The sequence below is a fragment of the Acanthisitta chloris genome, unplaced genomic scaffold (assembly GCF_000695815.1).
Source record: "Acanthisitta chloris isolate BGI_N310 unplaced genomic scaffold, ASM69581v1 scaffold5772, whole genome shotgun sequence".
NCBI classification, from domain to species: domain Eukaryota; kingdom Metazoa; phylum Chordata; class Aves; order Passeriformes; family Acanthisittidae; genus Acanthisitta; species Acanthisitta chloris.
Window position 1 is genome coordinate 19,021 of NW_008660938.1, and position 25,498 is coordinate 44,518.

General features: G+C 47.6%; 1 protein-coding gene across 1 annotated transcript; it reads left to right on the plus strand.

Moving 5' to 3' along the window:
* The first annotated feature begins 229 nt into the window (after positions 1-229).
* On the plus strand, positions 230-11,094 carry FAM167A (family with sequence similarity 167, member A). The gene is made up of 2 exons (XM_009070017.1): positions 230-607; positions 10,831-11,094. Exons 1-2 carry the CDS (start codon positions 230-232, stop codon positions 11,092-11,094), a joined length of 642 nt encoding a protein of 213 aa, XP_009068265.1.
* Positions 11,095-25,498: the final 14,404 nt, after the last annotated feature.

The following is a 25,498-nucleotide window of genomic DNA, read 5'->3' on the forward strand; positions in this document are numbered from 1 at the left end:
TCTCTTTCCTCTCTCCCTTTTCCTTCTCAAACTGGAAACTAACCCTCTGCTTTTGTTCTAGGTGTTCATCCAAAGTCAGTGTGGTGCTTGAGCAGGAGCCACCATCACTGTGGTTATTCTCCAAGGAGCTGTTTGTCACGCTGTGATCTCTGGTCAATCCTTGAAGCGTTCTTATCCCTGTCTCTGGCCCTTTGCAGCACACCCCTATGCGTTTTGACTCCCAGAGAGGATGGCTGTACCCAAAATCCAAATAGAAGAGACACTGGACAGCAAGGATGATGGCTCTGGAGGTGTTCCTCCTCCTGATGACCACCTGAGGACCCTCAAGGCATTGACAGAGAAGCTGAGACTAGAGACCAGGCGCCCTTCCTATTTGGAGTGGAAGGCAAAGCTGGAGGAGCAGTCATGGAAGAGCCCCCAACCAGCAGGAGAGGGGGGGGAGGAGGCAACGGAGACTAAAACGACCACGGGGGAGACTGTCCCCTTGAGGAAGGTGCAGCTGCATCTCAATGGGAACCCTGCCCAGGACAAGGTGACTCTTACCTCAGGGAGAATAGGTGGCTTTGAGAGCATTGATGAAGCTTTGACGTGGCTCAAGAAGGAACTGGTAAGTGATTTCCTGTCCCTGTTAGAGAACACAGTATTTCAAGAGGGATAAAAATAAAAGAGTGGGGAAACTTCTCGTTCCTATCTGCCTTCACTCCCAGGTGCTCTCCCAGTTGAGGGGGCAACAAAAATGATCCAGAGACCAATGAAAAGAATAGGGTTATTTTAATATTGATGTTTTAAGATAATAGAAAAATGAGTAGTATATTTACATATAAGGTTAGTTAAGAAAGCTCCAATACAAACAGCACAAACAACAGACAATAAGAAAAGTAATGCATCTAATCATTATTATATACAGGAAAGAAGAGTGATTAAGAAAGATACATCTCCAATTGCCCTAATACTTTATCATCATCCAGATCTGCAGTCGCTGGGGAGGCCATGGTTGCAGCGAGGGTTTGGGGAGTCTTTCCTGGCAATTGGGAAGTCCTACACAGTATGTCCACTCGTAGGTGAGGCATCCAAAGTCGCTGCAAGAGGGTCCAGCATTTATAGGCCAAATTAGCAAGCAAAAAGTAACTTGCAGTTTCTTATCATTTGTGCAGATAACACCTGGTGGTTCTCCCCTCCAATCAACTGAGGCCGGGGCTTGGCCAGAGCCCAGGACACAGGTGATGGAGTTTCCTAAGACAGGGCATGACCTTGGCAATACTTCATGGGCAATTATATAACCAGTACCCAACTTACCTATAAGATACTTTGCAGAAGGTGCCATGGCCTTGGGCAGATATATAGCCTATACAAGGGTCATCTATAAGATACCTTCCAGGCAGCATGGCCCATGACAGGTATATAGCCTAGGCAAAGGTTATCTGCATCTATGTTCTACATTAAGTGTTCTAATTAAATAACACAAAGAAGGACTGTTCACAAGGAATACAGGATTAATCCAAAAGTCAGCTCTGGCTTGGGCCTATTGTTCAGGCCTTAGCATTTCACCAGGCGAAAAGAAAACAATTAGTCATTGAGTTTTCTATGGCTCTTCCAGGTTGGCTTCTGCTTCATTAGAAGCCAGTTCACATTTTGGTCATCCTCCCATCCCAGCATTGGAGCGGTCTTACACATCTGTCTGTTTCTGGTAGTTATCAACCAGTAGTTTCACATAGAGAAAGACAAGACAAAAATGTTACACCTGTGCTAGGAAAATACAGAGTCAGGGCATGGAGGCTGGAATTCAGCTTTTATATGGCATGTTCCTATCATGGTCTTTGTCAAAAATTTAGCCTGAACCAACGAGTGCTGACCCAGGGAGCTGCCAACCCAGCTCAGGAGCCAGCACAGCCTGGTGATAATTCCCAGGGGGAAGCATGGATGCACCAAGCCTGCTAGACTTCAAGAAGTATTTGGAAAACACTCTCAGGCACATGGTGTGGTTTTGGTGTTGTCCTGTGCAGGGCTGGGAACTGGACTCGATGATCCTTGTGAGTCTGTTCCAACTTGGGATATTCTATGATTCTATGATTTTCCAGAGGCCACAGGAGGTCTATAGGATGGACGTGACTGGATCAGGGCAGCTGTTTTCAAGGCTGGAGAACAAGTTCCAGTTCTCCTCACAAGTGTAAGAGCAAGCAGACACCATGATCGCACTTCCAAGTGATCCTTCCCGTCTCCTCATTGGGATGAAAAATCTTTATTATTTGGCCCAAATTACTGGAAAAAACCTCATATCACATGACTTTGTTTCTGTCGCCTAGTTAGAATTTTGCCTGTGAGTCCCAGCAGCAATATTTGCAACAGAGGCTGTAACATCACTTGTGAAAATGTTCCTGTGCAAACACTTTGCTTTTGGTAAACACTGGAAGTCTTTGAGGAAAACTTCTGACAAAAAAATGAATAATAGTTTTTAAGAATTCTCTGCAATTTTTGCTTCAGGTAAAATTTATTTTTCAACTTTCTGTTGCTCTTGCTGTATTCTCCCGGCTGGATTGATCTCTAGACAAGTTATTTGCAGAGGTGGTTCTGGATGTCACAGATCGGTGGCTGAGCTGTTTCTCAGTATCGTGGCTTTCAGAAGGCAAGTGCAATGCTGTCAGGAATCCAGGGCTGTTAGGAAGAGCTTTGAGCTGATCTCTTACAACCTCTCAGTGCTCTGGAGAATCTCAGCTACAGATCTGCAACCTGAATCTGGGTCTGTGCTTGCATCCATGATATAATCTTAAATTCACAGCGCACTTGATGTAACCCCCAAATCTCAAGATGCCCAAAGTGAGTAAGAAGCAGATTTTCCTTCTCAGAGCCTTGAATTTTAAAAGGTTTGGGTTTTTTTCCTTTCAGTTTCTGTACATGATAGAAGTATAAATTGTCTCAGAGTCCAATTCTACCCTTTAGACTAGGGTGTGGTATCTAAACCACCATCTGTCAAAAACTGAAAGTTTAAATTAAAGAAGAAAAAGGGCAGAGCAAACCCTAATTGTTCCTCACTTTCCATTTTCCTGCCACTTAATTATACTAGTCTTGGCTGGATCTGGACGTGACTCATATAATTTAGACCAATTTCTCCAAAAGAGAGATAATGTATTTGACTGACCACACAGTGAAATAGCTGTGTTGGAGGCACTATTGTGGGTAAGAGCTGCCTGCAAGCAGTGAGAGCACAGCCAGGGCATCGCATCACAGGGTGCTGGAACCAAGAGATGCATTGCACATTACCCTTCAAGGGTGAAATCTCATTTTCTTTTCAAATGAAGGAACAAGCTTCCACACATCCCAACACAGCCAGGATTTCTCCTTGTTTATCCCCATGCTGTGGTAGTAAAGTAATCAGGAAGGATTCATAGCAGGATGAAGCCCAGAAATCAACCATATCCTGGGCTTATCCCCACAGCGTGGGCAGTAGGTGACAGGAGGAATTCTGCCCCTCTGCTCTGGAGTCCCCAGCACAGGAAGGACGTGAACCTAGTGGGGCACGTCCAGAGGAGGCCACCAAGATGGCTGGAGGGCTGGAGCACTTCTGTTATGACAAAAGGCTGAGAGAGTTGGGATTGTTGAGCCTGGAGAAGAGAAGGCTTCAGGGTGACCTAAGTCCAGCCTTCCAGTACTTGAAGCGAGTCTACAAGGAAGATGGAGAGACTATTTGCAAGGGCTTGGAGTGACAGAACAAGGGGGAATGGCTTCACACTGACAGAGGGCAGATTTAGATTAGATATTAGGAAGGAATTCTTCCCTGTGAGGGTAGTGAGGCACTGACACAGGTTGTGGTTACACAGTCCTTCATGTGAAGTCAATTGAAGGTATGTAGGATTAATCTATCCAATGAAAGAGGAAAGCTAGTGAATGTGGAGATTCTTTCTATCCAGGAAAGAAGTGCATTCAGCTCATGTCTTCTCCAAATGAAATGTAACGATGTGTGCAGTGCCATCACCTACACCACTCAACCTTCAGCACAGCTACTGGTGCATGTTCAGGCTGGGTTATTTCAATAGCATCGTCTTGGCATGGTTTTGGCTCATACCAGGGAGTATCCTGCCAAGCAGTTGGCACTTCAGGAGTTTGCACATGCTGGGGACTGTTCCCAACAGGCAATTGTTGCAGGACCACTCAGTTTTGGATTTAACTCTATCCAGGCCAAAACCAGTAGAGGCAGGAAAGTTAATTTAGTACTATCACAGAATTGTTTAGGTTGGAAAAGCAAGATCACTGAGTCCAACCATTCCTCCAGCACTGCCAAGGACTCCACTAAACCATGTCTCCTAGTACCACATCTACACAGCACAGCAATCCCTCCAGGGATGATGACTCTACTGCTTCCCTGGGCAGCTGTGCCAGGGCTGGACACTTCTTTTGCTGAAGAAATGGTTCCTAATATCCAATCTAAACCTCTTCTGGAGCAACTTGAGGCCATTTCCTCTTGCCCTATGTCTTATTCCTCCCAATCCACACAAAAGTCATCATCTAAGCAAGGAATTTGCTTCTATGTCTCCAGAGTCTGCTCTGGTTTGGCCTCAGCCAGGTTCAAGCTTCTCACATTCAGAAGTGAAGCAAAGGACAAACCCAAGGTCTTACTGTCCATCTGTTTTCCTCACATGACCTGTCCTAGGACCTGATTCTGCACATCAAGGCCTGGCCCAGGTTTTTAGGACTGGCATATGCCCATGGAACTCCAGCCAGCCACGTCAGCTGGGACCTGCTGAGAATCTGGCCCCAAGAAGCTGATTTATTCAGACATGCAAACTGCTCTTGTTTTCACACGAAGAGGCTCTGTGTAGGTGTATGAGCAAATTGCAACTCTCAGCAAGTGTTTAACAGCCGCAGGGCTGGAGAACTTCCCTCCCCAACTCCTCCTGCTCTTCTTTGCCTTCATGTTTGCCTTTGCACTGTCAAGTGTTGCTGCTCATCATCAGTGCTTACAGTAAAGCCATCACCAGCCAGGGAATGGTGACAGACTCAAGGATCAAAGGGGTCAGACTGTACTTTCCTCTCTGGTTTTGAAATTTGTCAGGTTTTAAGGCTATAAAATTCAGCTCTATAAGTCATTTCCCTCTTTAATGTGGCTAAAGAACAAACCTCTGAACAGGGATAACTTAGAAGAGTTCTAACTTTGTCCCGGTAGGAAAATGTGTTTTCTGTCTCAAGTGCACCAGTTCGGCTCTGAAATCTGAGGTGTGTGAGCCAGAATGCAGGAAGGACTTGCAAAGAGACACAAATGTCTGATGCTCTTGGTGGGAAATCATGAAACATCTATGTCTGCTTGGCCAGACATTTATTATTAAATCATTTCAGGCCTTAAGCTGAAGGAGGGCAAGGTTAGATGTTCTTGGCTGTGACCATGGTAAGGCACTGGCACAGGTTGCCCAGAGAAGCTGTGGCTGCCCCATCCTTGGAAGTGTTCAGATTGTACAGGGCTTGGAGCAGCCCAGTCTAGTGGAAGGTGTCCCTGCCCACGGCAGGGTGGTTGGAACTAGATGAGCTTTAAGGTCCCTTCCAACACAAACCATTCTGTGACTCTTTGATCTCTACTGTTAAATTGCTAAAATCAGGGCAGAGTTTAGGAGTTATCACAGAACAGGATCATCCCCAAGTGGCAGTTTGGATGCAGCCACCCTGTTTTGGAGCAAAAGTGAGTTCCATGGGGTGGTTGTGGATTCATGTGCACAGCAGAGATGTAACTGCAGCTCTGAGAAATCATATGCTCTTCTCCTGTGTAAGCCACACTGAGATATCCCTCTGTTCACCTCACCCAGATGCTAAACTTCAGGCTTTTCATCTAGCAGTGGGGAAATTCCCACTTAATGTTACAAAATCCAGAGGTAATTACCTCCCTTGGGACAGGTAATATGAAGATTAATTCTTAGGGAGCCAACACAGACTAAGTAACACTGGAGCAGAGTGTGATTTGGGACCCATGATAGGCTTTGCATCTGCCAGCTGGCAAAGGTCTCCTGGATTATGGTGATGTGCAACTCCCAGGACTGCAGATGGAGATGGGACCTCATTTGGGGCTGTGGCTTGTACCACAAGGGTGTGACCATCTAAAATTAGCCATGGTGGGGTGGCATCTGAGCACTGTTGAAGAAGCCTCAAACCAAAACACAGACTGAAAGGACTTCTCTGAAGTGTTTGGCCAGTATCTAATAACTTGCCTGTGCTTTCTCCATGCTCCAAGTGGCTGCATTCAGGAAAGCACCAGTTTAGATTCCACTTCTTTTGATCTTTTGGAAATAAAAAAGATTGGCCACATGGGAGCAGTTGCTTCTGCACAGACCTGAGCTTCATGAACCACAGACTGGGACTCCATCCATGGGACACTTCTGTTTTAGGAAGAGGTCCCAAGGAGTTCCCATATATCCATGCCATGAGATGTTCCCTGCTGGAATGTCCCTCCATAGCAATGCAGGGACAAGATGGACCACTGGAAATGGGAACATTAATGGTGTCCCTGTGTGTGACTATATGGTTAAGGCAAAATTGAAGATAACTACTCCTAGCTAAATAGGGCTGAGCCACCTAGACTGGAAAACAGGCAAGGATGCAGCCAAAGCTTTCTGTCTCTCTCACCCCCATTAAACATCCCCGGGAGACTCTGAGGCTCAATCCAAACAGAAAATCCTTCCTGGGTTCATAAGATCCTGTGATTCACCTTCACATGTCAATCTAGCATTTACAGTAGCTTCTCTTCCAGGAAGGATGTAAATTTGGTTTCTCTTCCCACCCTGGGAAGTTTAAACCAGCATCCTGTCCATCCCAACAGTAAGTTCCAACCAAGCCAGGGAAAGGCATGGTTGGAAAACTCTGCCTGCTGGAGCTGGGCATGCAGAAAGCGGCAGAATGTGTTCAAAAGTTGTTTCTTATGAGCAAGACATACCTAAGGCTCTTCCTGCACTTGCCATGTGAGACTCGAAGGAAGCAAAATCCCTGGCTTCTGTTGGATTCTCTCCATGGGTTTCTCCAGGACACTGCACAGACTGTGTGGGATCATGCTTTGGTCACACACAGATGAACTGGTGTGTTGGCTGTGGTGACTGACACTGTGGGCAAAGTGTGTAAACCCAAACCCGACAGCTTCCCATGAGTGGCCCCTGTAATCCCATTATTCATTTCTAGGAAGCTTTGTGGAGTTCTGCTGACCTGACAGTGCTCCTTTTAAAGAGACATTGTTCATCATTTCTAATGATTGCTCCTCAGCATGGGACAGATGCAATGTTTTGAGTATTTGTGCAGAGCCTCTTGGAAAGGGAAGGAGAATGAGGATTTCTGGGTTCTGGTTGAAATTCTGCCAATATGAGTGGGTTCGGAAAAAGTAGGGTTTAATAGGACAACTCCATGGAGGGAGGACAGGCTCTTTGCATCTCAAGCCAAGCCTCAGTGATGAGTGGGAAGAGTGAGAGGGACTGGAAAAAGTGCAAAGCTGGTTTGCAAAGGACCAACTCGCATCCCTCTCCACAACAACCTCATAATTCTCTTTTAAATCCTTTTTTTTGGCAGTGGTGGCTTTTTTAATCCCATGTTCTTCAAAACAGTCAATGAAATAATTTGCTGACATATCTTATGTAACTTGATAAATCAACAAGAGTGCCCATGGGATAGTTCATTAACACCTGCCATTGCCTTCCTGATAAAATGTCAAGTCACAATATTCATTGTGAGAGAGGAAAAGTATCGAGGAATGTGAGGAAATAGTGGGTTTTTTTAAGAAGGTAAATGGCCAAAACCCTGCCAACAATTTCTGAGAGGTTTCCTGAGAGAGAGAGAGAGAGAGAGAGATTCACTCAGTGATTGGTGCAAAAGTGACTTAATCCTCTCCAGGCCGCTGAGCTGGAGTAAAATTGCTGGCTGAGAGCACCAGGCAAGGGCCTTCAGATTGCTTCCATGGTGCAGGATTGAGAAAAGCCTTGCTTGGCTTGGATTAACCTTTATTATACTCATGTCAGCTCTCAGTTTAGGCTCTGAGCACAACATTGCAAAGGGCTTCCCAACAGCCACAGAAAACAGCTGGAGCAGAGCCAGGATTCCCTCCAAGCCCTTCGGCCTCCTAAGGTGGCTGCTTCACCTTGCTATGAGACTGGAATTGCTACAAGAGGTGGTCTCAATGTCTTTGGAGGCATTTAGATTGGATATTAGGAAGAAGTTCTTGGCTGTGAGGGTGCTGAGGCACTGGCACAGATTGCCTAGAGAAGCTGTGGCCGCCCCATCCCTGCAAGTGTTTCAAGACAGGTTGGACAGGGCTTGGAGCAACCTGGTCTAGTGGAAGGTGACCCTGACCATGGGTTGGAACCAGATTACTTTTAAGGTCCCTTCCAATCCAATCCACTCAGTGATCGCCTGGAGGAGGAGGGATTAAGCCACAAGCTAGAGCAGCCCCAAGGCTGCTTTGGTTCACATCTGTGTTGCAGCAGCCCAGCCCTTGGGCATCAGAAAGGTCTATGTGGAAATATCAGGGCCACCTGTGGAGTCTCTTGAGAGGAATTTTCCCTCCTCCCTTCCCTTTTGCAGCTTCATGTGAGAATCACCAGACCAGGAATGAATTTACCCCTGCCTCTAGAGCTACATTTGTGCATGTAAACACAACAGGCCTGGAGGCAAACTGCTGTGGTCTGACCACATCCTTGTTAAAATCCAGAGAAGGGGACTGTATCTCAGACATATAATCACTGAATGATTTAGTCTGGGAGGGACCTTAAACATCTAGTTCCAACCCCCTGCCATGGGCAGGGACACCTTCCACTAGACCAGGTTGCTCCAAGCTCCATCCAACCTGGCCTTGAACGTTTCCAGGGATGGGGTAGCCACAGCTTCTCTGGGCAACCTGTGCCGGTGCCTCACCACCCTCACAGGAAAGAATTTCTTCCTAAATGCCTGATGAGGATGAATCCTTCTGTGTTAACTCCTGAAGAGTGCCTGTGGGAAAAATTAGGGCACTGTGGGAGAAGGCCTCAGCTCAGGGGTTGCCAGAACCTTGCTCGCAATTGAGTGGAGAGGAAGACTTTGCTGCAATGCACTATTTAATGTAGCCTAAGTCTGTTCCTGAGGAGAAACACACAGAGCCAAGAAACCAGTGATAAAAGACAATGAGTGAGGTGAAGGATGGATTTGAGGTCAGGGCAGCTCTATGGAGCAGCTGGAGGTGAGCTCAGGGCATCTCCTCATGCAATGAGACATCAGTGAGGAAATGACTTACCCAGAAAGCCACTGGAAGGAAAAAAAGACCCAAACAAAACAAAATTAGGAGCTTTAGTTCCAAGAGGGTCCTTCCAGTGCCAGTTCATGTCCTCCAGTGGAGGCAACACCGGGGAAAGAGGCAGGACTTGACATTGGGGCAGGTGTAGGATTGTTTTCCAGTTTTGCTCCCTCTGTGTTCCTAGCAGTTACAGCGATTTAAGCCACAAGGTTTGTGGTTCTCTCACACCACCTTGTTTTCTTTGAAGCTTTTATGGTTTGCTGCTTTTCTGAGAGGAGGGAAGTGGGACGAGAAGGGGGATTGTCTTCTCAACATCTGCTGTTCCAGCCCTGCCTTCTTCTGTTCCCCAGACAAAGGCTGATCCTTGCACTGTGTTCACCTTCTTCCTTCACACCCCCAGTATCCTGTGGCAAGAAATTTTCTGCTTAATTATAAGTTGGAATTTTTTTGAAAATACAAAAGCTCTTTTCTTTCATCACCTCTAATCTTCCACCTTGCAGAGTTAGGTGTCAGGGGAGAAAAAAACCTTCAATGTACTTAGATCATTAGCCTGAGGGTAGTTGTTCTCTTTCCTGTGGGAAACCATGGAGGTCCCATCCCAAGATCCACTTCAAATCACTGAGATGATAATATAAGCCATGGGGGATGTGGAGGTCTGTGCTCCAGGCTGTCTCAAACCTGCTCTGATTTATGCAGGCTGGAAACCCAAGCTGAGGATTTGGAGATTGCTTATTTGGTGTTCTTTTAATTGGTCCTTTCCACCTCTAATTGCTCTGTCTCACTGTGGCTGTTGCCTTATGAACAAAACTAATTTGAGCTTTGTTTAAGGCTCAGATGGAGGCTCTGAAGACTGCACTGAGGGATACCCAAGCCAACAGCCTTGGCAGGACTTTAATTCCAATTTCCTGGTGCTCCTGAAAACCTGAGCAAGCACAAACTTTCCCAAATGTTAAAAATTCACTATCATAGTATGTTAAGGGGTTGGAATAGACCTTAGAGATCATCTATTCCCAACCCCCTGCCACGGACAGGGACACCTCCCACCAGACCAGGTTGCTCAAGGCTTTATCCAACCTAGCCTTGACCACTGCCAGGGTTGAGGCAGCCATGACCTCCCTGGGCAACCTATGCCAGTGTCTTACCACTCTCACATTAAAAAACTTCTTTCTAATATCTAATCTAAATTTCCCCTCTTTCAATTTATTCCCGTTACTCCTTGTCCTATCACTACAGTTCCTAACAAGGAGTCCCTCTCCAGCTTCTCTGTAGCCCCTTCATATACTGGAAGGTTGGTATGAGGTCCCCGTGCAATCTTCTCTACTCCAGGCTGAACAGTCCCAACTATCTCATCCTGTCTTTGTAGGGAACGGTAGGTGAAGTCCCTCTTCAGCTTCCTTGTAGGCCCCCACACTATCCTGTGCTGGAATTTGACTGGGATGCATTGCTGGCTGGGAAGATCCCCGTCTCCGTCCCAGATGTAGCATCTCTAGACGAGTTCCATTTTCAATGATTTGGTGCAGCCTCTAGCAGGGAGAGGCAAGATGAACAAATTTGCTGTGCCCTTGCCAATAGCTTCTTCCCTCCCCACTTTCCATCTTGTGTTCCAGGCAGAAATGCGCCTGCAGGACCAGCAGCTGGCGAGGCAGCTCATGCGCCTTCGCAGTGACATCAACAAGCTGAAGATCGAGCAGACCTGTCACCTGCACCAGCGCATGCTCAACGATGCCACGTACGAGCTAGAGGAGAGGGATGAGCTCTCTGACCTCTTCTGTGACTTCCCCCTTGTGAGCTCCTTCAGCCTCTCCACACCACTCAAGCTCATTGGGGTCACCAAGATGAACATCAACTCCCGCCGGTTCTCGCTGTGTTGAAGCAGAGAAGAAGAGAGAAGGATGGGGGAGAAAGAGGGGGAGAAATGGGCACCACCAGGGCTCTCTCTGCCTCATAGCTGGGTGAAAAGAGGCCAAAGAGCAGCAGAGGGAACAGGAGCAAACAAGGAACCCACGGCTGGGCTTGGTGGCAGGGTGGAACAGCAGAGCTAGGCACTGAGCTGGCCCAGGGATTCTCATTGAGAAGACAGGACCTGCATGGAGGAAGTCTGGAGAGCATCTGGACACACAATGTGCACTTCGTCTGCTCCTTTGCAAAGTCTTTTCTTCTCTTCCCCACACAGTAGGTAAGAGGATGCAACTCAGTATGGTTGGCTGTACTCAAAAATCAAAGGAGGGATCAAAGATCAGTCGTAAAGCAAAATCCCTTCCCCTTTACCTTCTCCCAGGCTAGAGTTGTCTCTTCATAAAATGTCACTCTCCTCCATGAATGTCTCCTTGGGCATCAACCCTCAGCCTCTGCTGGCCCAAGCACAGGATCCATGGGGCTATTTCAGGTGGGAAGGTTATTTCCAGTGAAAAGGATCCCTCCCAGCAGGTGAGGGGCTACAGATTAAATAGTATGCAGCCCCAAGAATTGGTGAGAAGATGTGTTGTTGACTTGCTCTGTAGAGTCCAGGGTACTCTAGCTTAATTTTGTCTGTGGTATAGATTATGGACTGATCATGGACACATTTATATACACTCCAACTGGCCAGCAGTCACCTGGGTGCCCTAGAAGTCATACCCAGCGCAATACATGTTCCTGGTCTTGCTGTCAGCAGTGGCCACAAGACACCACATGGTTATCCCCACAAGCATTGAGGCAAAGGAGGTAATGTGCACCCAAGACATCTCCTGTTGGAGAAATCACCCCAGGCTGACATTCCCCCAACAGCAACACCAGCACATCCTGGATCCTCTGTAGCAACACATCCATCAGAGAAAGGAACTTCAAGAGGAGAAAAGGGACTTTTGGGCAACGAACTCAAAATGTGACTATCAAATTAAAAGGAGAAATATTGCTGTGATGAGCTTTGGACCTGCAGCAAACAGACGTGATTCCCTCTTCAATTGTCAGAATATAAGATGGATAATTCCTTGTCTTTCAGTGCACACAGCTGCACCCCTGCCTGTATCTGGCACAGGGGAAAGATACGTGGTGTGGCCCAGCAAAGGCAGGAACTCAAGAGGTCATGCTATGGCAATCTTGGGACACCTGGCACCCAAGATAGTGTGTCTAGACCAAGCATGGATGCCTCTAAGTTCTCCCTCCTGTGCCGACACTTCTCCTGACCCTGTCAGAGCAGTACAGTCTCTCCACCCTGCTCACGGTGTCCCTGCCCATGGCAAGGGGTTGGAACTAGTTGATCTTTATGGTCCCTTCCAACCCAAACCATTCTATAAACTCATCACCACAGCCCAGCTCTGCTTCTCACCATGTGCCTGAGCAGAGAGCTCTGTGGCTGAGCAAATCTGATTGTGTCCACCCAGCCCCAGCCCAAGCCCTGGGGAGGATTGGGAGGTGTAAGCCCACGCTGAGCTGGAAGCTGTGTGGCTGTGTTGATGTGCCTGTACCTGACTGTGTCTGTACGCTGTGTGTGTGTGTGTAAGTTCTTGTGTGTATGCATGTGAGCCCACAGGATGCCTCCCTCAGGAGGCTGAGTGGTGGACTCATGCCTTTGTTCCAAAACGTGATGTGAACCAGAATCTGATGAGACTCCGATGTGCCTGGGAAGACGCAATGGGGCTTCAAGGCTTGAGGTCCCACAGAGACTGAACCACAATCTGATGAGACTCCAACGTGTCTCAGAAGACACAATGAGGCTTCAAGACTTGGGGTTCCATAGAGAGTTTAGGTCTGTGCAGAGAAAACAAATAATTCATGTGCCTCCAGAGGTCTCCTTTGTAGGAACAAATCAACATCACAAAGGGGTTTACAGCCACTTGGGGCTGGGGATGGGCTCTGAGTTCAGTCCTCTATCCCCCATAGTACAAAACCCCTTGGTGATGCCTCCCCCTCCACCTCAAAGCTCACTGAGTATCTTTTCTTTCTGCTGAGGAAGGAGGTATTTTGGGCACTGGAGCTTTGCCTCTAGCAGTGAATAAATCAGTGCCATACCTGGGTGCTGAATCCTGTGCTACCCAGGTGGTGAAGGTTTATTTAGGTGGTGGCCTGACCATCAGTTGACCTCTGGACAAGACAACCAGCCATGGTGCCATTTAGTTTACTACTAGAGAAATAGCCTTATTTCCCCATGGACATCTTGAAAAAGAAAAAAAAAACCAAATCCATTAAAATTCTGCTTTGTTTACTTTTTTAATAAAAATTAATCACTTCATGTCCCACATATTGATTTTCAGAGGCACTTTCAATCAAAAGATAGGAATGACAGCTTCTCTGTGAAAATGATGCCTTGGAAGAGAGGGATTGCTTCTCTCTGGGGTTAGCTGAGTTGACTACAGGGTGGATCTGCCTTTGGGCTCTTATCTGGTAGCCAAATGCAGGTTAGTACAAGCACAGTCTTAGGAGGTCGTTCTATGTGGCATTAGAAATCTCAGCTGTCTGGGTACCAGACATGGAGTTTCTGCATTTGTTGCAAAGGTCCTTGCATTTGTTGCAAAGGGATGGGGATGGGTCTAACTGCCAGCTCTTTGTCAAAATGCACAATTTTTTAATTATAAAACTCTGTCTGTATTGATTTTTGCCTCTGGTCTCTGACTGTGTTGTGTGGCTGCAGCTCTGCCTGGCAGGGAAGCACCAGGCTGGGGTGTTCAAGGATTACAGGTGTGCAAGGTTTCCTGTCAGGTTTTTGTATCCATACACACCCCTACAGCTCCATCAGCATTTGTTCCACCTTGCAAGTGGAGGAGGTCGGAGGAAATAAAGGAGGGAGGAAATAAAGGTAGGAGCACTTAGAATGTATTTGCACAAAGATTTAAGGGAAAAGCCCCCAAAACCCCATCAACTCACTCTTTTATGTTAGGGTCTAAGTGAAAAGCAGGTCCAGGCACTTAAAAATATATCAAGTTAGGGAGGAAAAATAAATAGAAATATGTCCAATTTTTTGCTGAACCTTATTGAAAAAAGTCATCCAAATTTTGGGTTGGTCTTGAGACACATGAGCACAGGTCACTGCTCCCACCACAAAATTCCCAGAAAGGAGCCTCCAGGGCTTAGTTGTCTGCAATGAGATGATTCATGCCCTCAAGTGCCTGTTCCTCAGTTTGTGCAAGTGGCTTAGAGCCACATCCCCTTTCCTGGATGGCCTACAATGCCTGCAGAGAAAGTCTGGTGGCAATCAAGATTTATGCTTCTGAGGTCCATAATGAAAAGACCCTTTAATGTGAGCGATCTGTGGAGTAACAAATCAAGGTTGTGGTATCTCCATCGGGAGCACCAGTGGCTTTTGCTCCATCTTCATATTGCTCCATGAAGCATAAATCTTCTGGATATTGATTCAAAGATTGTCCACAGCCACCCAGCAGTGAGACATGTTCCTCACTGAAATTAAAGAGTAAGTGTTATATTAGTCCATGTGGATAATTAGCTGCATTTTTAATTTTGAAGGCCAGACTGGAAGGCCATGGATTTCTCCATCATCCAGAAGATGAAATTTCAGATTATTATTTCTTGCCCCAAAAAGCTCACTACAAATTTTGTATGGGGGGAGTCAGCTCAGCATTTTCATTGGGTAAATTCTGCTTTTACTTGAAACTTAAATATGTCACTTAAAATTCTTTACTTAGGTGGAAATTATTTCCTGTGAGGGTAGTGAAGCCCTGGCACAGGTTGTCCAGAGAAGCTGTGGCTGCCCCATCCCTGGCAGCATTCAAGGCCAGGTTGGATGGGGCTTGGAGCAACCTGGGTTAGTGGAAGGTGTCCCTGCCCATGGCAGGGGGTTAGAACTAGATGATCTTTAAGGTCCTTTCCAAATTAAACCATTCTGGGATTCTGGGATTCTGAAAAAATAATTCTAAAAATCTGAAATTAAACCTAAAACCATTAACACCTCATTTTCATTCAAACATGGTTTTGCAATGAACAGGCAAAAATATTTCCCTGAAATAGCCTTAATGAAGCTTTTCTACTTTCTCTTTTTCAGTGGGTATCAGCCATACTTCCTGGCCCAATCCCTGAAGTTTTAGTCAGCCCAAAGCACTCTATTATTCAGTTAAATATTAATTGGCCCAGTTTGATTCCTGACTTCCTTTGGGTCGATTAAGAGGAAGCACAAAGCAGTTTGACACATTTTACCTTCCAGTGAACTGGCTGCTCTCCCTGGCACAGTCTGCCACGACCTACTAATGGATGAGACCTTGCTCCTCTGTCACAGCCCCAGTGCAGAAATGATGAAAAGGGTCATTGTTCCTAGGAGAGTGTCTCATTCCTCACTCTTTTGGCACTGGGAAGTGCTATCCCATAATCAGTGAGTGATTTGTATGTTGAGGTCTCCCACAATTACCTCCATAGAGCACTTAATTACATTCAGTGGAGATACCATCCCAGAAATGCCACACTAGGTCCCCTTACATCAGGAAAGCCAAGGAATGACATATTTAAGGACCTACAGACTGAATTTTCAGATCATGTCTGCTACACAGTATTTCAGCTGTCACAGTTCAACCTCTTTCATACATATACAGGGAAAAAAAGTCCCTATCACAGTTTAACCTCTTTTCTAGATATATGGGGAAAAACAAGGCCAGCTGGAGTATTCCCAGCACCTTGTGGGTTTATTTCACAGGCTGACACTGGCTGCTGAGTGGGGTTTATTTTAGATCAGGGAAGACAGAAGGAGGGGGAAGGAAAAAAAGGGATTGCAAGGAGGAAGTGGCAGACAACACACCAAAACCAGAATCACACTCATTTTCCTCCCTGCACATTTTACAACCATGGGCTGTGTCTTAAGGGACAGACCTGAGGGAGTGAGGCATCCCAAAACCCCAGGGAAAAATCACCCTATGGCATTGCTTATAAACCAGGTGGTGTCCAGAGGAGCCATGTAGCAGCCCAAAGGAGCAGCAGCACTGAACAATGTGCAAACCACTCCTGAAATCCTCACCTATCTCTGTGTAGCCTGGGGAAGCTGATTAGCACCAGCACCTTCCTCCCCTCTCCAGGTAGGAGACATCCTTGAGCCTCTGATGACCACACTCACTTATGTGAGGGTAAGCCCCAAGTTGCAATGGTTGGATGTGGAATTTAAGGTAAGCAGTGATCAAATTTTGGAAAAAAATTCTTTATTTCAGGCTTTCCTCTCCATTTCTTTTCATCTATTTGATGAAGAAGGACCAAGGGACCACTTTCATGCACCCATCATTCAGAGAGCCAAGACCTGGACTTATCCCTTCCTTGCAAAAGGTGGATGGGTCAGAGTCCTTGTGTGCAGCCAAACTGTCCTGGTCACTGTTGCCTTCAGCATCTTAATGAGCTTCAAAATGCTCTGGGTCAACCATGTGAGAGGTATGCAATACCCAAGCCCTGAGAAGTGTCAGCTGAGAAATGGTGGCTGCTCCATTGCTGGAAATGTTCCAGGCCAGGTTGGATGGGGCTTGGAGAAACATGGGCTGGTGGAAGGTGTCCCTGCCCGTGGCAGGAGCTTGGAATGAGATGATCTTTAAGGTCCCTTCCAACCCAAACCATTCTGGGATTCTATGGAGATGCTTCACCACTGCTCTTTCCCCAACACCCCCTTTCCCTGGTGGCTGTCTCAACTCCCCCCAGTGCTTCTTGGAAGGGGATGAGGGAGATTATTGCACAATGTTTTTGTTCCACTGACAATTTCCCTCTGCCAGTTGGAACAAGCTGCTCATAAATTGCAGCTTTCTGGAGGGGTTTCAGGAGTTTTGCATTCTTAGATCATTGTCTCTCTATCCCAGCAACAATGAGGGTAGGAAGGAGCTGCTCAAAAATGCTATGTGTTACAAGGGGATTTCTTTAGGATAGGGATTGCTCAGGGAGGCAGAGGGAGTTGCCCCCAGCTGCTTTAGCTCACAGCCTGGGTAGCTAAGGAGGCAACTCAGTGGGAAGGAGGAATGCTGCTAACAGTGCTCTGTGGAGATCTGCAAAGGTCACCTCCTTCCTACCAATCCAGAAAGGTCATTAGAATGATTATCCTCTGAGTATAAGGTGGAAAATGAGATGTGGGAAGCCCCATGTTGTGGGTACTCAGTCTGAGATACAGCTGAGGACCTTCTAGATTCAGGTGTGAATGCCTTGGTATCTGCAGCTTTTTCTTCACCACTCTGGAAGCTACTGGGACTGAGATTTTGGACAAAATCTTGTCCTGCAGGTGAATTAAAACTGAAAACCCGTTGCAGAGCTTCTAACCAAATCAGAAGGATAGAGTTCTTAACGCTCTTCAACTCATCCTGTGAAACCCGGAGCTTATCGAAGTGCCCTATCCCCATTCTCATGCTGCCAATTTCAGCCAAAGCTTCGGTGGCTTGGGTTTTTTCACTGTGAGGGTAGTAAGACACTGGCACAGGTTGTCTAGGGAGGTTGTGGCTGCCCCAGCCCTGGCAGTGTTCAAAGCCAGGTTGTTTAAAGCCCTGAGCAACCTGGTCTGGTGGGAGGTGTCCCTGCCCAGGGCAGGGGGTTGGGACTAGATGATCTCTAAGGTCCATTCCAACTCCTTAACATTGTATGATTCTATGTGGCTCACCAAGGGTGAGTTCTGCCTGCTCAATTGTCCATGTGGTTTCTGGTATGACGTTGATCCAGTCCAACTAGCACTGACTCAAAAACCCAGCAGGTATGGCTCAGGAGTTAGTGTAAGACATGGACCATCCCAAACAGGCAATCTGGGTGCTGCTACCTCTTTTGGGATATGTGAGTTTAACCACCTCTTTAGGCCATACTGATTGGTTTCCTGGACAGAGGAGGAATCCTGGTGCTGTTCAGTTCACACACAGAGTTGCAACAACTGCATGAAGAAACACAGGCAGGACAGTGTGCAACAAGCCTTTCTTCCAAAGCAGGAATCACTAATGACTCATAAATCTTGAGAAGGGACTATTCCCCAGTGCACTTTTAAGCCAAGGCTGTAGAGACAATGTTTTCTTGATTCATGACACATAAACCTCTCACCCAGTGGTAGAATCACTCATTTAGAGGGAAACAGCAAGAGTTGTGTCTTCACCAGCAACCAGGACACATTCTCTGCTCTAAGGCCAAGTGACCAATGTGACCAAATCTGTATTATTAACTACAAAACAGCAGCCACAGGCAGACTACCTCTCAGAAATGGTCCCTGACCGATGCAAGCTCCCAAACCTTTCCTGGGGGTTGTTGACCCATGCCTACCTGAAAAAGTTGTTCTTCCTTGCTTGGGTCTCTGCCAAGGCCACCTAGCACAGGCAGAGGACCTCAGCCCTCTCAGATCCCAATGGGGCCTGTTGGCCAGCTCATTAAGACAGGTGACTATAAAATCTTAATTATCTTCATTTGCTGCCAATCTGCTCTGAGATGTAGTCCCAGGGATGCCAGAATGCTTCCTAGTAACCACATGCAATCAGCCAAAAACAAAGGGAATTATTTATCAGACAGTTCCTTGCCATGTAGGAGGAGACGATGGCAGAGGCAGGATGCTCCAAGGGCCCTACAAGGAGGAGCAGCAGTCTCCAGCACCTCTGTGAAGGATGTCATGTTGCAGTGTCCCTAGAAATCCCTTCTGTGGGCAAAACTCAGCCACCAAAAGATCTTCCATTCATCCTCTGGGTGGGATAAGCCATGATGACACACAACAGCCAAGCTGAGCCCCCGCCCTGGGAAAGGGGAAAGCTGTATATACCCATATTGCCTGGGAAAGGCCCTTCTTTGGGGTTTTCACCCTTTTCTTATCCCAGCTTTGGGATGAACAAGGGCAGGGACTGATCTGGGTGCATGAAAGCCTCAAGATTTGCCACATACCACAGTGCAAGGTGAAGTTTGCCCCATAATTTGTGTTTTCTTACCATTTTTGGCAGTAAGGCAAAGGATTTAGCACCAGGAGTTAAGTACTAAGGGGTTTCCTTCATATCCCCAAAATGCAAACCTTCTTCCTGGCCCAAATTTAAAGTCATTGCTGCTGCAGAGGAAAAGCAGATTTCATTGTATGCTTTCTGTCACCCTGAAGTCCCACATCTCTATCTGCAGAGCGGCTTATACACCAGCCTCCACAGAATCAAGCTTGGATCCCTGGGTCCATGTCTTCTTGCTCTTCATATATCCAGAAATTAATTCCCAGAGGACATGCTTCATGATCTTTCTAGGACCCAAGGTGAGTTTGACCTGTATAGGTCTCCACATCCTCCTTTTATCCTTTCTCAAGGTGTGTATAATTCTTAGAGACACTTGATGGGTGAGCAGAGGCCACACAGCATAAAGTTTTTTTGTAGATGACAGGCAGCAGCCTCACAATCACATCAGAGAGCTCTATCAGAGCACTAGGAAGACTCTCATCCAATCTCGTGGATGTAAATACATTTCATTCCACTAAATAGTCCCTAAGATTTTCCTTCCCCTACTGCTGGCTGCTCTCCTTCCCAAATGCTGTTATGTGCAGAAGCCTGGAGCAAGTCTGACCTATATAAACTGAGGCAGAAAAGGCATTGAACCTTTTCCATAATCATCCATTGTTGGCTATTCCTCCATCCAACAATCAACCCATGTTTCCCCTGAAGTGTGCTGTTAAAACACTTGCAAACCCCCTTTTTGTTTCTCTTAGCATCCCAAGCCAATCTTTGCTCCAGCTGCTCCTTAGCCCTCCTGCTTTCATCCCTAAGTACCCCAGCAATGCATTTGCACTCCTCTTTCATACTCCCTCCTTATTTCCATTTCTTCTATGCTCCCTTTTAGCAGTTCAGCTCACTAAGAAGTGTCTTAATTAGCCAAGGCGGCTTTGTGCTGAAATTCCTGATTTTCATGTGCAAAGGCAGGGTTTGTTCCCAAGCTCTGAATAAGGTTTCTTTAAAATAATCAGCCAGCTGTCTTGGACACCTTCTCCCCTCATAGCAACCTCCTAGTTCCCCAAAGAAGCTGAAGTCAACTCTCCTGAGGTCCAGAGTCCTCAGTGTACAGCTTGGCTTCTCAAACCTCTCTCCAGATGCAAGTCCAGTCATCTCACAGCTATGAGAGACCAACCTACCACTCCTGACCCTAACTGACCTCTGCTCCTCCACCTTTATGAGCAGCAGGTCAAGGACATTGATGGACATAGGCACTGACCAAGGACTCCCCTTGTGAGATCCCACCTGGAGTGCTACATCCAGGTCTGAGGTCCTCAGCATAAGGACATGAACTCATTACAGCAAGTTTAGAGGAGCAGCTCTGCTCTGGAGCCAGGCTGGGAGAGCTGAGGGTGTTCAGCCTGCAGGAGAGAAGGCTCCAGGGAGGCCTTAGAGCCCTTTCCAGTGCCTAAAGGGAGCCTGTTAAAAAAGGGAAAATTACTTTTACATGGATAGATAGTGATAGGACAAGGAGGAATGGTTTTAAATGAAAAGAGGAGAGATTTAGGTTAGATACATAGAAGAAATCCTTCCCTGTGATGGTGGTGAGGCACTGGCACAGGTTGCCCAGAGAAGCTGTGGCTGCCCCATTCCTGGAAGTGTTCCAGACCAGGTTGGATGGGGCTTGGAGCAACCTGGTCTCATGAGTGGCATACCTTCCCATTGTACAGGGTTGGAATTAGGTAATCTTTAAGGTCCCTTACAACACAAACCATTCTGCAATTTAATGATCTAGCAGAGAAAACACAGCCAAGGGCAAGTCCCACAACCAGCCCCATGCCCCCTGGCATGTACCAGCAGTGCTTTCCCAAACCAGACCTAGGAAGTGATATGGGCTGGAATCCAGCAGCAGTCTGATACTCCTGATCTGCTGTGGGGGAAGGACGTTTAGCTACAGGTATGGATGTCATCATATGGATGATATTGCCTATATCATGTCACTTGGTTCTTGGGACCAGAGGGTAGTTCCTGAGTTGTTCCTGAGTAATGTGCTCTAAGGGAATCTGCTTGAGCAGGGAGGTTGGACTAGGTGGCCTCAGTGTCCCTTCCAACTGTAGTCATTCTGTAACTCTGAGATTCTTTGATTCTGTGAACCTGAATCAAAGTCTTGCATTTGCCAAAAGTTCAGCTGCAGTTCTTCAGCCACTGCTTGTGGCAGGTGGGGTTTGCAGATGCCACCCCTCACACACGAGGCCAGACTTTGTTTCCTTAGCTTGGCCAGACATCCAGCCCAGCCTGCCCAAGGACTTAAGCCCTGTAAAAAACACAGGGACCTGCTTTTTCTCCAGAAAGCACACTGCCTTCCTCTCCCTAGTGGGACAGTCTATCATCTCAAGCCTGGCCACCAGCATCACAGCCCAGAGGAAATACAGCTTTCGATGAGCTCAAGCCTGGCAGATCCAAGAGGTACCATCGTGGCTCAGCCTCCCATCCCTCCAGCTTAGTTCTCCTTTCTTCCCTAGCAGAGCCCTCTGGAGCCTTTACTCCCTCTTCCCCTCTCCCCCTCTGTGCCTCTTTGTTTCCCTTTCACTGCTCGGCGGCCGCGGGGGTTTGATCACCTGCGGCTTATTCATTACGATGTGCCGCTCCCCTTCGTGTCCATGAACAGCAAAGAAAGAAAGGTCCCCTTTTAGCCTCTCCCCAGGGACCTGTTTTGTCTTTGGGCCTCCAATATCCTCCAGAGCAGCTCTGCCCCATCCCCTTGTGCATCCCACTCGCACAAAGCCCTCTTTGTGCCGGTGCTGGGCTCCAGCCAGCCCGGGCTGCCGGCACATGCTTCTCTTTAGGCAGAAGCAGCGTTAGAGGCTTCGGCAAGACCACTCACATACTGAGACAAGGACAGCATCATGCCAGGCATCTGAGCAACTCCTGCAGCACTCCAAATATTCCTTGCCCCAACCCACACTGCCAAGAATCACCCCTTTTCCATGTCTTCACTTGGGAGTCATGGAGGTGAAACCTCCAGGCAATGGGATGCAGAGAGGATGGTGCTGCTGCAGCCACGGTTGTCTGTCATCACTTACTGGCAGCAGCCAGAGGGATGTTGGGCTGCTTGGCCAGGATTTGAGGGGGCCCATGCCAGCACAGAATTCCTCAGGGGCTCACCCCAGTCTCCCAGGGTGATTGCTAAGGGGAGCAGGGGGAATGGCAGGAGTCTCTGCCAACACTCCTCTCGGGATGCAAAGATTCCATTCATCATGTCCAGGTACCTGGAGGGTTTCATACATTGCAGAAACTGATTCCCTCAGGGAAGCTGAGTGGAGAAGGAGAGGGGTGGGATTCAAGGGCTTCTCTTAAAATGCTTTTCATGTGTGGAGTGGGCTCAATAAGAGGCATCAGAGTGGGGTTTTGGGGGATTCCCTCTGGCCTGTTTTTGCATGGAAAGGAAAATTCCCCGCTTTGTCCTCAGCAGGCTGTACTTGCAGACCTCTAGCAAGGCATGGGATGCCCACAAGAAGTGAGACAAGTGTAGGCGCATACCTATCCCCGTGTGAATCCCAGAGGGAAAAAACTTCTTCAGTGCTTCAGGAGTGCCTTAATCTCAAAGGAGACCACACCTGAGTGTTATTGTAGGGTCTTTTTCTAAGGGGAACACCCTGAGCTGTAATTGCTGGGTGGTTGTTGAGATTTTTGCAGTCACCACCTCATTTTTTCCCCTGGGTTGTTTGCAGGTGGAAATCATCTCCTTAAGCATGGCAGTCCAGGGTATTTACCCACCTCTAGAACAGGCTGAATCCTGCTGGTGTATCCCTTGCCTGGCTTTGTCAGGAGTGGGAAAAGGAGTAAAGGTATCCCTTACAGGTAAGGGGGAATCCCACACCTTCTGTTCCCAGCTAGCACTGCCCAGAGGGAAGAGAAGAGCAAAGCTGTTCCCTCTGAAATCCAGAAGAGGAAAAAGAGAGGCCTTGAGGGACGTGCCAGGCACAGACAAAGGCATTCGGAGCAGGGGAGGGAGCGAGGAACTGGCTGTGAGGCTGCTGGCCGGGTTGCCATGGATTTTGTGCTAATCTACCCCTTCCTTGCCTCGAAGGGAAAAAGGAGAGGTTTGAGCAGGGAGGCGGTGCCTTCCTACTTGAGCTGTGTCCTGCAACCATCTGTCCAGTGGATGTGCCAGTCAGAAAGGCCAAAACTCGTTGGAATTTTGGAAAATAAGGAGGTGATGCCCCTGTGCCAGGGACACCTGCTCTATGGCATGCTGCTGTGCTCCTGGCTGTGGCTCAGACCTGGCCTGGAAGGCTGTCTGTGTGCTTGGTATTGTGCCACATTTGGGGTGTGGGTGATGGGAGGAGGAAATTTACCAGAGTAGGTGGCAGAGATGGGATTTTTGGGCACCCATGTGAGCTGTGGGACATCTCTAGACTACAGATAGACCTCCAAAACTCAACTCATCCCCTGCAATGCAGGCATTAACATTCTCCCTGCATGAAAACAGCCTTCCTCGTATTTCACATGTCTCCAAGTCCCAGGACTTATGTTCATGAGCACATTCCTCACCTCGGCATGTCCATGATGCCATTGTCTACCTGGACCAGGGAGGATGGGGTAAAATCTGTGCTAAACCTCCCTTTCTCTGAGGGACTGGATGATGTTTAACCTGGGTTTGAGAGCATCAGGAAAGCCGGCCTGGCAAAGCCAAATGTAATCCAGCCTCCCTGAGAGCACAACTGCCTTCATCATCCCAGGCAAGTATGCTCATAGGGAAGTACAAGGAGTCAGAGCTGGCATCAGGCACTCAGAAAGGCAACAGCATATCAAAGAGTTTGGAGGTTTGAGGGTTCTGTGCACTGTTAGAGAGGGATTATAATTTATTAACATGGCTGCCAAAACTCATTAATTGGCCTCAGACATGGAAAGAGATCTCCAGCTGAGGTAATCAGATTCCAGGAGTGTGCTGGGCATGAGTGTATGAGTGTGTGCACTGCAGAGTGAACCACGGGGCATGTGTTGGTGTGTGGAGGGTGCTGTGTGCTGCTGTGCACATGGGGATTGGCACAGGCTGTGTGCCACTGACATGTGTGGCACAGGTTGTCCAGGGCAGTGGTGGAATCACCATGCCTGGAGGGACTTAAAAGCCATGTAGATGTGACACTTGGTGACATGGTTAGTGGTGGTCTTGGCAGTGCTGGGAGAATGGCTGGACTCTGATCTTAGAGAGCTTTTCCAACCTAAATGATTCTGTGATTCTATGTTGATGTTCTGGGGTGGGAGTGCAAACCAGCCCTGGGGACCTGCCAGTGCCACAGAAAGCCCTGCTTCAGCCAGGAGCTGCTTGCTGGCTCACGTTTCAGTTTCTCCTTCCTCTGCATCCCAAACAGTCAAATATTTGCCTTCTTTTGCAGCATCTCTTTGTACAAATAAGGGGGGAGAGAAGAAACTGATCTCAGCTCACCCAGCACATCTGTCCTCTGTATCAGTGTAAATCTCATTAAAAGAGAGGAAACAATTAAAAGAGAAAGAAAGAATAATTGCGCTCGTCCTGCTCCGCTGTTTAGTCATGTTCCTAGGTACTTCTTTGCTCATCTTGCACTGGCTGTTTCCCAGGGGATCCCCCCTCTTGGAGCACTATATATATACACAAACTTCAAGCCTGCAGCAGGCAGGATCTGATCTCTGCACTGCCAGGGTGATGAGGGATGAAGACTCAGCTTCCCAGAGCTGTTTTGTACAACACCTTTCTCTTTTTTTTCCCCTGGATTTTTCACAGTGACTCTTGAGATATTCATCCAACTCCATTGCTGCAAAATTCAGAGCTGGTAAGGAGCTGACTGAGCTTAAAACCTACAAACCTGAGCTTGGAGGATGTCTGAGCCTTTTAAAACCACGACAAAAGCTCCCGACACCATCACTTCTGTAGGCAGCTGCTTTATACTCCGAGGTTGTGGTGTTCAGGTGCCAAAGCCCATGGACCAAAGGTGTAGCTGGTTTGGATCAGCAAGATGCCCTGCACAAAGCCATGATTCTCCATCCATGTCTTGGAGGATGGGTGTCATTACCCCAAGAGCCTTTACTGGCCCATCAATGGGGTAATTCTTATCACACCAAGGGCCAGGTGGGCACAGGGTTTCAGTGGGAAGGGATGAATGTGCCCTGGCTCCTCAGGATCTCATTTGAAAGGATTTCATCTTCATCCTGGGCCCCCCTTTTAGGCTTCTGACATCAGTGTAAGGCTTTCCTAAATGAGATTTCATTCAATTGCTATGCATAGACCAGCCCTGCATGAATTTCTCTTATCCTCTCCTTGAGTCTCCCTGGGGAGGATGCAGCAGTCTGGGAGTCAGGAGGTTTTTAAGTGCTCCCAAAGTCTTATGCTCAAATCCAGGCTGGGAGATATCTCTGTTAACATGTGCTTGAGCCAGTGCTCATCCAGCACAGCCAGGAGCAGATATTCCCTACTGCACCATCATGGTTTGAGCCC

Bases quoted from the DNA above. Each gene is read 5' to 3' on its own strand.
- FAM167A (XM_009070017.1), top strand. From the start codon at position 230: ATGGCTGTACCCAAAATCCAAATAGAAGAGACACTGGACAGCAAGGAT. The intron at 608-10,830 runs GTAAGTGATTTC...CTTGTGTTCCAG, and splicing joins CGTGGCTCAAGAAGGAACTG to GCAGAAATGCGCCTGCAGGA.